Here is a 13,464-nt window from a genome sequence, read left to right as displayed (position 1 = left end):
TTGTGAGACTTGTAAACATTTATATAAGCGTACATTTAATAGCACTTCTAAAAGAGATGGTTTTGCGCTGTGCCTTGTGGAAAGGACATTGTAAGATCAGAAAATGGGTGTGGATGGGACGGAGGTTAGATTAGAAAAGGGCCTGAATTCGAAATCACAGAATTTTCTTTTCATCACAGAGGTTTGTGATCACTACATCTATGTTAAAAAACCCAGCTTGAGCTGGAAAGACTGCCACATTAAAAAGAAAAATAGTGTGGATACTTGTCCTGGAAGACTGCAGCCTTTTGCATATATCATAGAATCATAGAATAGTAGAGTTGGAAGAGACCTCATGGGCCATCCAGTCCAACCCCCTGCCAAGAAGCAGGAAATCGCATTCAAAGCACCCCCAACAGATGGCCATCCAGCCTCTGCTTAAAAGCCTCCAAAGAAGGAGCCTCCACCACAGTCCGGGGGAGAGTTCCACTCCCGAACAGCACTTACAGTGAGGAAATTCTTCCTGATGTTCAGGTGGAATCTCCTTTCCTGTTGTTTATATTATATACATATTATATAGAATAATATGTTCCATTAAACTGACATTGAAATTGCAAAACATATTTATTATTTCAGCCAAGCTACACTGGAGCTGGTGTCGGGGTAGGGGTGGATTTTCCTCTTTTTATATAGTTTTATACATGATTTTTCCATTAGTTAAGGGCAAATGGGAATCCTCTGGATCACTACCAGTACATCATACCCCGAAGAAGAAAACAAGAAACCAAAGAACTTCTTATTTTTGTGTATCTGAATTTCTCTATCCAAGAATATCTCATCGCTTTTACCAGCTGCAACTGCACCTGCTGAAGAAGGCAGAGAAGATCATCTTGCTAAAGACCATTCAGCTGCTCTTCTTAAGCAGCTGGCAACAAATCATGTTGTTGCCTTTTTAGGATGGATTCTCAGTATGAATTATATCTTGGAGGATGATGGTGATGGCAAACCTGTGGCAAGGCTGGATGAGGAGAGACACAATCCCTTGTCAGCTTAGTTAGTGTCTGCTTCATATATAAGGATTTTATTGCATGAAGCTGCAATTCCACCATAGCCACAAAATCACAAGTACTAGATACATCCTGGCCTGAGCGTCTTCATTATTGCCTCTCTTCTCATTCATGTAATTGTGCCACTTTGCAAATCCATGGTCCTGCAATCATATTTCTGTATAGCCTTGTAACCCTACCTTCCCAGACTTCTGCTGTTTAAAAAAAAGCAATGTCACAGTTACAGCAAGTTACTTTTAAAGAGGGAAAATATTACTGTAAAATATAAAATAAACAGCTTGGGAATAGCAAGGAAAATAATCCTATTTTTTGACATTACCTCAGTGTTGGCAGGCCAGTACAGAAGTGGAACAGACCATCACCCAAGATAGGTTATTGGGGACATTGTGGGATTGGCAGTTCTTAATGGGTTTTCTCAATCAATAGTAGGAGGTGGGTAATCACAGAAAGGAGGTCAGTTGGCAATGGGATGTGCATGGTGTTGTGTGATAGGGATCACCACCATAGGTGAAAGGATTGCTTCAATGCCAGTTTGCCTTCTTTGTGTGATAAAGTCCTTTTCCACACACTTTTAAAATGTTTTAGGGACTAAGTGCCATGGAGGCCTTCACACAATCTAAACCACTTTTGGTTGTCAACTGTTGTGTTTCATCCTTGAAATGTAATAGAAGTGTAGAGAAACTGAGGGGACCAGAGACGGGGGAAACCGTCTTCTGAGCTCCCAATGCGCTTGGAAATGGGAGAAAGTTCCTAAAAATATGTGAGATGGGATCTGTTAGATTCATTTGTTTGAATCATTTTAGTGACAGAGAGGAATGTGCATTCCTATTGGTGGTTGCCTATGCTCCATTTCTTTTACAAAATCCTTCTTCATGAACCTGGAACAGTATTTTTTTAAAATTAATGTAATCCTAAGGAATAGCACAATTGTAAGATATCACCACTTTGCTTTTGCTGCATTTTCTCCTACACAGTAATATAGTTCAAATAGTGCTATTGCTAGCTTTTTAACTTTTTGTTCCTTTTTCTAGCCACTATAGGATGTTCTAGTGCCTATGAAAGTTCAAGAACAATTTATAGTAACCTTGTAATTTTGCCTTATATTTTAGCATGCCTTTATAAGTGCTCATTAGGCTTGCGCATGGATTCAAAGTGGTCAGTTATCTGACTTGGCTGGATGGCCATAATGGTAAGGACCCAGCCGTCATTTTTTTGTTCAGGACAGGACCACATGGCGGCTGATAACAGTTCCTCTCCTATCTGTCATCACACTGCGTGCAAAGAGGCTGCCGCGAGCATGGAGTTTCCCTGTGAACCCTGCTTGTTAAGCCAATCTGAATAGAAAAATGCCTTGACATGGTTTGTACGCTGCTTCCTTAACTCCATTGCTGAAACCCAGACCCGTTTAAAGTCAAGAAAGTAAAGAGTCCCAGGAAGGGTCTTCTTTAACCCCATTGCTGAAACCCAGACTCCCTTGAAGGCAAGAAAGGAAAGGATCCCAGGAACAGAAATGGGAGCCTTGTAATTTCCCCATTCCCACCAGTATCTTCCCGGATATTTTGGCTGCCTAGCCAAAGACTAATATTTCTATTAGGTGATTTTCAGGAGGCTCCTAAAAATGAATCTGGGTGCCCAATGAAATTCGGATGCCAAAACTGGACTACTTTCCAGTCAAATTGCATAAGCCTACTGTTTTCCACATTCACAGAGGAAAACATATGAAACCTGATTCTTCCCCAGCTGATAGAAAAACAGATCATTTTGATCAGAAATCCACCACAAATGTTTAAGGATCCACATGTTTACATGATCAAGTCCTGCAAATTTCCATTGGAGCATTTCAGCAGAGAAAAAGTTGCCAATGATATATTTTAGGTTTTCAAGTTTATTATGAAATTACACTATTTATATTAAAAAAATGTTATGCCACTATGCCAGTGAAATGTCATAGCAGTATGTAAATGGAAATGATATCTGCAATGAAACAACAAAAAGAAATGAAGGGTTTTTAAAGTCAAAAGTGAAATGGCAGTAAAATCTTGGACTGGCAAAGTGGTAGGACAAAGCAACCAAGTGCTTTCCTAATAGAGGAAGGCTTCCAACTGACCTCCAAAAGTATAAACAGAACAACAATTTCTCTACAGCAGTGGTTCTCAGCCTTGGGTCCTGAGGTGTTTTGGCCTACAACTCCCAGAAATCCCAGCCAGTTTACCAGTTGTTAGGATTTCTGGGAGTTGAAGGCCAAAACATCTGGGGACCCACAGGTTGAGAACTACTGCTCTACAATCTCAGTTCATTGGGATTGCCATAGAGAAAGCCACATTCCCTAGAAACATATTTTCCAATAAGATAGAATCTGATAGAACTGACTTCATGGCTTCCAAATTCTTGGAATGGAGTTTGGTAGTAGCAACCAATCTTGACTAGCCGAGATGTGTGCTTGTATACTATATGTGCTTCTCAACACCTGGATTTCCACATTTATACTTCTTACTGAAAACATTAAAGACTTTTCTGGCAGAAATCACTGAAGACCCACACACTGATGAATTTCCTGGATTATGCCCAGATGCATGGAGTGTTACTCATAATTTCAAGTGCAGAGGTATTTTGCATTGGAAGTTGAATTATAGGTGTTTAAGTTAGAAAGGAATTAAACATAGAAAGAACTGAAGCCATGATCTCGTAGGGATTCCATGTGAGCATAACTGCCTGTTGCGCTAATTGTTGTACCTTTGATGGGCTTGCATAAGGGTTGCTTAAGACCTCCCTACACAACTTGTTTCCTATCTGATGAACAGTGTCAAACCTTTCAGTCAGACAGACATTGAGCACTTTAACATTCAAACTACCTGCCTCCCTGTTCTCTACAACTCCAGTGAGTTATGCCAATGGGACTTTCCAATCCCAGGGTTAGCAATAAATTTCCAGCGTGACATAGAACATTTCTGTATTTACTTTTCTTTGATTGCATTTGTTACTGTCCTTTCTATGAATATTATCATTTTTTATATACCTGGCATTCTGGATAACTATTCATATGTCTGATGAAGTAGGTTATAGTACAGGAAATATCCCACCATAGTAAATATATGCTAGTTTACAAAGTTATACAGGATCTTTAACAGCAAGAGTTTGACTTGATATGGAAGGGGTTCATTTTGACACTTTACATTTATAATATACAGTTTCTCAGTGTGCATCTAAATTGTAGAATCAATGCCATTTGACACCCCTTTAACTTCCATGACTTGATGCTATGGAATCTGAGAGTTGAGTTTTCTGACAAAGAATTCTAGTATCTTGCAACATATACTGGTAACACTTAGGATTTCATAGCATTGGGCCATGGCAATTAAAATGGTATCAAAAAGCATTAATTCTAAAGTGTATAGCAGTGGTTCCCAACCTTTGGGCCTCCAGGTGTTTTGGACTTCAGCTCCCAGAAATCCCAGTCATCTTACCAGTCTCTGTTTATATATGATAAACTTGAATCCTGGTGAAGGCTGGCTTAAACTGAGAGTAAATTACACAAAATACCCATGCTTGTCATTACATGTACACCAGACCAATATGTGAAGGGACTGTGGGTTACATTGCATATCAGAACATGTTAAGTTAGATAATATTGTTTCTCCTTTTCCCACAAACTGAGGACTTTCTCCAAGACTGATTTTTCCAGAAACAAATCTAATTACCTTTTATATGACGACTATTTGCAAATAGATATAAACACATACAAATACTAAAGCTCCTGATGACAGAAGCAAGCATAGACCCTCTAGCATGTTTGGCTTAGATAGGTTGGCAGATATTGCTCTATAACGAAGCATGTCAATGTCAACATCTACAAGTATGCTCCGTTTTGGGGTGGCATCCAATTTAACAGCATCCTGTATTGATTCGAGGCTGACCCGGTCTGAAATTGGCATCTTCCTTAAAGCATGCAAATGCGATTCCTGCTGAGCGTTAGGTTTAACAGGTGCTTTAAGATGTTTTTTGGGGGACTTAGTAGAGGAAGGCTTAGAAGGTCTCTTCAAATGAGATTTGGCACATTCTGGAGGGGAGCTGAATGCAGCTTCATGTGGGATTGATTCGTGGAACACTTGGTCTGAACTTGGCTTCTTCTCTATGATCTGTACATCATAGCATTCATGACTGGACTCAGATTTTTCAAATCTATCAAGACACGGATTCTCCTTTGATGATGGCTTAACAGAGGAATGCTTGAAGGATCTCTTCACATTAGAGCTGGGAAAGGTATGATCTTCACAGGGCAAAATGTCATTGTCAGAATGGCTTTTGAAAGGTGTTAAAGGATCATTTCCTTTGGGTTTTCTAGAAGATAAGGCCATATGTTCTTTCCTGTTGGATGGAGTAGGAGAGGGCTTGTCTTTGACATATCTCATGGATGTCAGCTTCTCAGGACTCTCTTTCTTCTTCACAGAGTGAAAGATAGAACTAATGGGCTGCTTGCAGCAAGGACATTCGGCCTGGGTTTCCAGCAAGCCCTGTGTACAGGAGAAGCAGAAGCTGTGCAAACAGGGGTCCAGGTACAACATATTGCCAACATGTTTCATACAGAGAGGACATCTAGAATGCAGAGGTGACCTTGATGTTTGATTCAAATGCTTATTCTCAGGTTTGGGTGAAGGCCTTTTTGTAACGCTGAGTTCTTTTTTGGGGGACTCCGGATCTGTAAGTGACAAAGAGAACAGCTGAGTATCCTTGTTAAGATTTACAACATTTCGTCTTACATGTCAGAGTGTAATTGCCCCAGATATTTACGACTGTTTATTCCTGATTAAAACAGAATCACCATTTCACAGTTGATTCAGTGGATCTACTTATGTTGGGACTAACCACCAGCATTCTGGCCTTAGAATGCTCACTGTACTAATCTGGTTGGTAATCTACAAGTTATTGCTCGAAAGTGCATCTATATTATTATGATCCTGAACCAGAGATTGAGAAATTGCGGTGATAAGATAGTGATTTGATACAGTGCAGGAGTTAAGCATCAACTTCACTAAGGGCCCTTCTACACAGGTATATAACCCAGAATATCAAGGCACAAAATCATACAATATCCGCTGGGTTAGCTGAGTCCACACTGCTATATATTCCAATTCAAAGCAGAAAACATGGGCTTTAATTCAGCTGTGTGGAAGGGGTCCCAGGTTTTGGGGAAAATCCAGGGAGACAATTTCCTTCCCCCACCCACAGACCATACTTGGGGGTGCTTTGGGCGGTCTTGGGCATGACTTCAAAGGCTGCAAAGTAAAGAGGTCCCTATTTAGATGGGAGGGTTGGGAGCTGCACATGAAAGCTGCACATGTAGGGTCTCAACTCTTAAATGCTAAAAATATTAAATTTCAAAATTTGTATTATTGTTAGAATGATGCATACATTTGATCATATATGAGACCTCTTAGATCAGATCCTGGGATATAGGGGGAGTGTGGAAAGGGCCTGAGTGGTGTCAAACTGCATTATTTCTTCTGTATAGGTGCACCCTGGGACATAAATAAGACAATGTCCTGCTTAGTTTTAAAACATTTTGAAACTGTGTGTTGAAAGCAATGCAATCATTTCTGGGATTACCTGATTTAGGAGAATTGGCAGACATTTTAACAGCTTGGCGAGGAAGTTCGGAGGAAATATGTGGTGGGGATGGAGAGAAAATCCCAAGATTCCAAGGCAGTTAGAATTCGTGGCTGGTCCAACTGTCATTCTAGCTTTTGATTGCCATCATTTAAAGGGCTGGGACTTTAGCCAGGCTCATTTACAAAGTATTATCAACAAGGGGAAAGAGGGAAATATACTTGTCCCACATTGTCTCTTTTCAATCCCATTGTTTTCCTCATATGCAGTCTGCACTAGAGAGCTTCCCTGATATGTGAGCATTTTCTCTCTGCTGTTCTTCCAAAGGCAGCCTAAAATTATCTTATTCAGGCACACTTTGAAAGCAAAAAGTTTTTAAAAAAAGATCCAGTGATTGCTATATAGTGTTTTTTATGGTTTTCACTTGTTTGACGTGATTTTAGCTGACTCGTTTTAATGAATCTGAATGAGTTATAACAAAATTGAAATTAGTGTAGCACTGCTGAATGGCCACTCTTTTCATCCCCACCCAAGCCTCTGTGTCGCAGCAGTCTCCAGCTACATAAAGTTTTCTTTTCTTTTTTAAATGTATTTTTGGCCATCTATGGAGCCCTCGATAGCGCAGTGGGTTAAACCACTGAGTTGCTGAACTTGCTGACCGAAAGGTTGGCGGTTCGAATCCGGGGAGAGAAGTGAGCTCCCGCTGTTAGCCCCAGCTTCTGTCAACCTAGCAGTTTGAAAACATGCAAATGTGAGTAGATCAATAGGTACCACCTCTGTGTGAAGGTAACAGCACTCTATGCAGTCATGCCGACCACATGACCTTGGAGGTGTCTACGGACAATGCCAGCTCTTGGCTTAGAAATGGGGATCAGCACCAACCCCCAGAGTCAGACATGACTAGACTTAATGTTACAGGAAAACCTTTACCTTTATGGAATGCTGATGCATCTCAGTGAGCTATATCACTGTTGTCCCCCTTTTGCTGTGAAGAAATAGAGCCTCAAAACAGAAGAATAATGTTTAACCACCCTACATATCATAATATTATAATTTGCAGGAGAAGAAGTAGACTGATTGCCAGGAGTAGATTTGGGGGGGATTTGGAGTCTTGCATTCATGGACTTCCTCAGTCTTTATTGTTATCTATCAAGCATTTCGCTGTAAGACTAAATCAGATTAGGAAATGCACTTTCCTGTCCCTCAAAGCACACCAAAAATATCCTTTCAAGTGCTTGCATTCGAGTGATGGGTAGGATACACAAACAAGATACATAATGCTTAATTTATCGCAAACTCTGAACAGTTTTGCAGATGTGGGAAATTTATTTATTCCCTTGGCAAACGTGTATGTGCAGATAATTGCCAGCACATCTCTGGCAATACACAAGAAATGGCAATACACAAGAAATTCTACCCTGGAAAATGTAGTTCTGGTGTCTTATTGGAAACATGTTGTTCCATGGTGGGGTCATTAAAAACTAAAATCACTAGATCATTGGACAGAACTGCCAAGGGAAACAATGTTGATGAAAAGTTTACTTCCCCAGGACAGCTATGGGAAATAGAAGCATATTCCCACCCAGTGTGTTTAATTAATAAAAATTAATCAGGAATGAATTTCTCTTTTGATTTGTAGCTGTTGTGCTCAAAGAGACATCTGGGCTTATGTGCAGAAGAGAGAGAGAGAGAATTTACATTGAGAAGGAAGACAGATTTATCTTGGATCAGCACATATGGGTAGATTTTCAATTACGAATATTGGACTGGGTGGTGGGAGGTCTGGGTACAAACAGTCAGCGAACCAGGAACCCTAGGGTGCCTTTACACTGTAAAAATAATGCAGTTTGACAACACTTAAGTTGAGGCTAAATAAGGACTTCTCTGCTAAAGAGTGCCGGTATCTCACCAAACTGCAATACCCAAGATCCCATAGCATTGAGCCATGGCCATTAAAGTGGTGCTAAACTATATTAATTCGACAATGTGGATGCACTGGGTGGTGCTAAGTGCAACAAGATATGACACGGCAGTACAATAATGTATATTGTTTTAAATGCCTATTTATGGTTTTTTCCCTTGATTGCTTATCATGTTTTATATTTATATGTTTGATTGTTGTTTGATTTTGTATTGTATTTTCAACATGCTGGAAGCTGCTTTGGGTCCCCACTGTGGGAGAAAAGCGGCATATAAATAAAGATTTGTTATTATTATTATTACGATAGATGCACCTTTATTAATCACTCTCTCTCCATTTGGCCTACCTCACAGGGATACTGTAAGGAAAGGAAGCACAGGGCAGTGGTACACACCACTTTGAAACCTCTTTAAGAAAGTAGAGATGGGAAACAAGGAAAAGAACTTTAAGAGCATTTTGTTACATGGGAGCTTTGATTTGTGCTTCAATCAGTATGGGATGTGAAAGTAAAATTCAGGGAGAGTGCCTTCACTATTTCTGTGTGGAAACCCACCTGTCTTTGCTTATGAGTTTTTCCAATGCATACTAAATTGGATTAGTGTTCTAAATTGGATTAGTGTTCATTTTCCATATATATCGTGCTCATTTTCCATATATATATATATATATATATATATATATATATATATATGGCAGTCCCCAAGTTATGAACACGATGGATTCTGTAGGTTTGTTAAATTTATTTGTAAGCCAGAACAGGAACATTTTAAAGTGTAACTCCAACCATACACACACACACAGAGCTTTGGATAGCATAGGGAAGGGTTAATACCCCTGTGGTGTTTGTTTTTGCTGACTGTGCCCCTGTTCAGAAGATTTCCCCTCTTATTTCCACTTTCTATCCCTGTGAGAATTTGATTTTGAAAAAAAATAATGGTTTGTTGTAGAAACAAGAATTGGTGAGAAACTTCAGTGGAGACTTTTTCAGGAGTGAGAATTACCTTCCTTGGGTTGATTCCTCTGACTCCGTTGTTAGGAAGTCATTTGTAAGTTGGATGTTTGTAATTCAGGGACTACCTGTATAAGACTGTGTAGATATTTTCAAAGGATGGTGCGAAGGTGGTGAAGTGCGTTAAAGCACTGAGCTGGAGACCGAAAGGTCCCAGGTTCAATCCCCGGGAGCGGCGTGAGTGGCCGCTGTTAGCCCCAGCTCCTGCCAACCTAGCAGTTCAAAAACATGCCATGTGAGTAGATCAATAGGTACCGCTCCGGTGGGAAGGTAACAGCGCTCCATACAGTCATGCCAGCCACATGACCTTGGACGTGTCTACGGACAAAGCCGGCTCTTCGGCTTAGAAATGGAGATGAGCAACAACCCCCAGAGTCAGACATGACTGGACTTGTCAGGGGAAAACCTTTACCTAACCTAGATATTTTCATTCCCAAATCTCAAAAAACATATTAATTTCCAAAGCAGAAGATACTTTATTCCAGGAGATGTAAAAGTGAATATTCTTTGGTGAAGTCTGGTTAGAACTGAAAGTCTTTGTAAAAATGCAATGTCTGGTACCCCATGCCTGGTTAGTGATCAGCACATGATTAATTGGCACCAGACAGAGCTCTAACCCTGACCTCTATTTTTTAAAAAAATGGATTTGCTGTATGAAAGATCTGTGGGGGTCAAAGGAGAGTTAAAGGAGTTATGTGAGCAGAAAGATCAGTACCATATGCTTTTCCAATATAAAACAGAGTACAGAGGGAAAATTGGCAGGCAAGGCTCGAAGGGAACCCCGGAGGCATTTTTACACACTAATTTGTTGGTACAGCTATCACACTGGTTAATGCCAATGTTAATTGGTATCCCTTATACCAATGGTACAGTCTGTTCTGGGTTTTAGTTGGGGTTTCAAAGGAATTATCTAAGCAACTGAATGCTATGTTCAAAACTGATTTGGAGAACTCTGTGAGGGTTTGTAAAAGAGGCACCATGATGTGGTGAGTTAACTGGAAAGGGCATGTGGTGACAGCTGATTGGCTGAGCCAGTCAGAAGCCAGAATTCCGATGAGGCAAACAGTTTAAACTGCCACTTTTGTCTCGGAGAGGGAGGAGGGCGCTGACTGAAAATGGTCAGGGAGGAAATGGCTGCCATGCTCTCCAAAGCCTAGATATTTATAAGGCAAATGAGGCATATTTAAAGAGACTGTTTATTCCTATGTTCTCCGTGTGAATCCAGAAAGACTGTTACAGTAGAGTCTCACTTATCCAACACTCGCTTATCCAATGTTTTGGATTATCCAATGCATTTTTGTAGTCAATGTTTTCAATACATCGTGATATTTTGGTGCTAAAATACAGTAATTACTACATAGGATTACTGCATATTGAATTACTTTTTCTGTCAGATTTGTTGTCTAACATGATGTTTGGGTGCTTAATTTGTAAAATCATAACCTAATTTGATGTTTAATAGGCTTTTCCTTAATCCCTCCTTATTATCCAACATATTCGCTTATCCAACATTCTGCCGGCCCGTTTATGTTGGATAAGTGAGACTCTACTGTATATACATTGTTGCTCTGTTTGAACTTTTGAACTAAAATAAAGATACCGTTACCTGTTGCACAAGCCTGAGTGACATTTTATTATACTGCAGAGTTTATCTTGATTCTTGTGGTAAAGTTTCTATTTATCTATTTCTACAACCATTAACAAACTCCTCTGAAGTTTGGACTAAAGCTAAGAATGGATTCAACATTCTACTGACATGGAAGGGATTCACCACCACTGGGTAATGCTTGTAAAATATCTCCCATTATTTTTGCTTAATGGAAAAAGGGACATCCCAGACCCAACAATTGGAGTCCCCCAAAATTGAGCTCAGATGGATGATTTCCCAATGCCACCACCCAACAACATAAACAGGAAACCCCCGTGGTGAAGCCTTGCCTGGTTTTCCTCCCTTTCACCAACACCACAATGAGCACAAGTTACCAGTAGGGTACAAGAACTTCCTCCACCAGGGCTGAACACAAAAGACTGGAATATCCACTGGCAGCTGATCTTTCATGGACATAATAAGGCTCATCTAAGATCATCTGAATGCTCATCACCACAGGCCAGCTCCCCACTGTCCCATTTAGGGGAAAACCTGGAAATCCCATCACCTAAGGACCATTCCACCCTGATAACCCATCAGTGACCATTATCATAGATCAACACTCATTTCCACACCTGGAAAGCTCACCAGCAGAAGAAGGATGGATAGCAGCAAAGCAATGAATTCAGGTTTTCTCCAATAAAGCTTTATTAATGTTCCCACGATACACAGTCCACCAACCATGGCTGTAAAGCATGACAACAATGAATGTACATCAACCCAGTGAGAAAATGGATTGCAACTTGAAGACAATGAGAACAAAGTTCATTATATTTGAAAGACCATAAAATACTGATAGCCACAAGAAAAGGTATCTGGGACTCTCCCCTGGCATCCTCTTTCATCAACAAAGCAATAAAATCCACCTCTGATTTTGTCCTCATCTCTGTGTGTCTTGATTGGGAAACATTAGATCTGGCACACCAGGCACGGACCCCAGGATTTGGGACCACACAACTAGTAACAAAATAACCCACCATACAAAAACAAATGCAATTCTTGGTGATGTACCTTCTCGATAATTACTTTGCCTTGTGGGTTAGGTGTAGATATACTTCTATTTCAAACCAGTCACTTCAAGGATACCATCCATCCACCTTGCCCTTTATCGGCCCTTCTTCCTTTTACCTTCCATTTTCCCCAGCATCATGATCTTCTCCAAGCTTTTCCTGTCTTCTCATTATGTGGCCAAAGTACTTAATCTTTGCCTCTAATATCCTTCCCTCCAGTGAGCAGCTGGGCATTATTATCTGGAGTAATACCTGGTAGTAGGTAAAGGTAAAGGTTTCCCCTGATGTTAAGTCCAGTCATGTCTGACTCTGGGGGTTGGTGCTCATCTCAATTTCTAAGCCGAAGAGCCGGTGTTGTCCATAGACACCTCCAAGGTAGTAACAAGGGAGAAATCCTGCTCAGTGGTTGCTCCCAGGCATTGCAGTTGCCTTCCATTAGTATATACTGTAGAATTTATAAAGTCTGACACCACTCCAACTGCCATGGATCAATGCTATGTAATCCTTAGATATGTAGTTTGGTAGGCAGCACCAGCACTATTTGGTAAAGAAGTCTATTTGGTAAAGAAGTCGTGAAACCTACAGCTTTCACGATTCCATAGCATCGAACCATGGCCATTACAATGGTGTTAAATTGCATTAATTCTACAGCGTTGATGTTAGATCCTCTTTGCTATCTTTCCACAGGCATGTTGAGTTTTTCTTATTTATTTTGGATGGCCTTTGAGGACTAACTGCTTAAGGAGATTATCCTTATACTGTCTATCCATGTTCTTTTTATTTCTTTAAAAATTAGAAATCACATGCATTTTTACTGTATTTAACCTTATGGATAGTTTAATTATATTTTAACATTTGTATATAGCCGTGTATCTTTTCACTGCTGTAAGCCACCTTGAGTCCCATACATTAGGCATTCTTACCAGATAAGCTGTCCAGTCTCTTTTTGAAGTTATCCAGAAATGAAGCAATTGACTCAATTGCCAAACTGCTCTCATTGTCCATATATTCCTTCTAGTGTTCAATCAAAATCTACTCTCCTGTGACTTGAACCCATTGTACATAATTCTACCCTGTGGTAGCAGCTCTTAATGTATTTAAAGAGTGTGTTGGAACCATGTAATCATAAAGTTGGAAAGGGCCTCATGAGAAAACTCCATACTCCATGTAGGATCTCCAACTAAATCATCCCCAGAAGGTAGTTGTTCAGCCTCTTTTTGAAGGAG

General features: G+C 40.2%; 1 protein-coding gene across 1 annotated transcript; it reads right to left on the bottom strand.

Moving 5' to 3' along the window:
• Positions 1-252: 252 nt before the first annotated feature.
• LOC107983474 (uncharacterized) lies at positions 253-6,952 on the bottom strand. Its single transcript, XM_062971839.1, has 2 exons — positions 6,651-6,952; positions 253-5,742 (listed from the first exon to the last, which is right to left on the bottom strand). The coding sequence occupies exons 1-2, from the start codon at positions 6,673-6,675 to the stop codon at positions 4,748-4,750; spliced, it is 1,020 nt and encodes a 339-aa protein (XP_062827909.1). The 5' UTR covers positions 6,676-6,952; the 3' UTR covers positions 253-4,747.
• Between the last annotated feature and the right edge of the window lie 6,512 nt (positions 6,953-13,464).

The sequence above is a fragment of the Anolis carolinensis genome, chromosome 2, assembly GCF_035594765.1.
Source record: "Anolis carolinensis isolate JA03-04 chromosome 2, rAnoCar3.1.pri, whole genome shotgun sequence".
NCBI classification, from domain to species: Eukaryota; Metazoa; Chordata; class Lepidosauria; order Squamata; family Dactyloidae; genus Anolis; species Anolis carolinensis.
The sequence above is the reverse complement of the archived record's forward strand: the minus strand, read 5'-3'. Positions and strand labels throughout refer to the sequence as shown.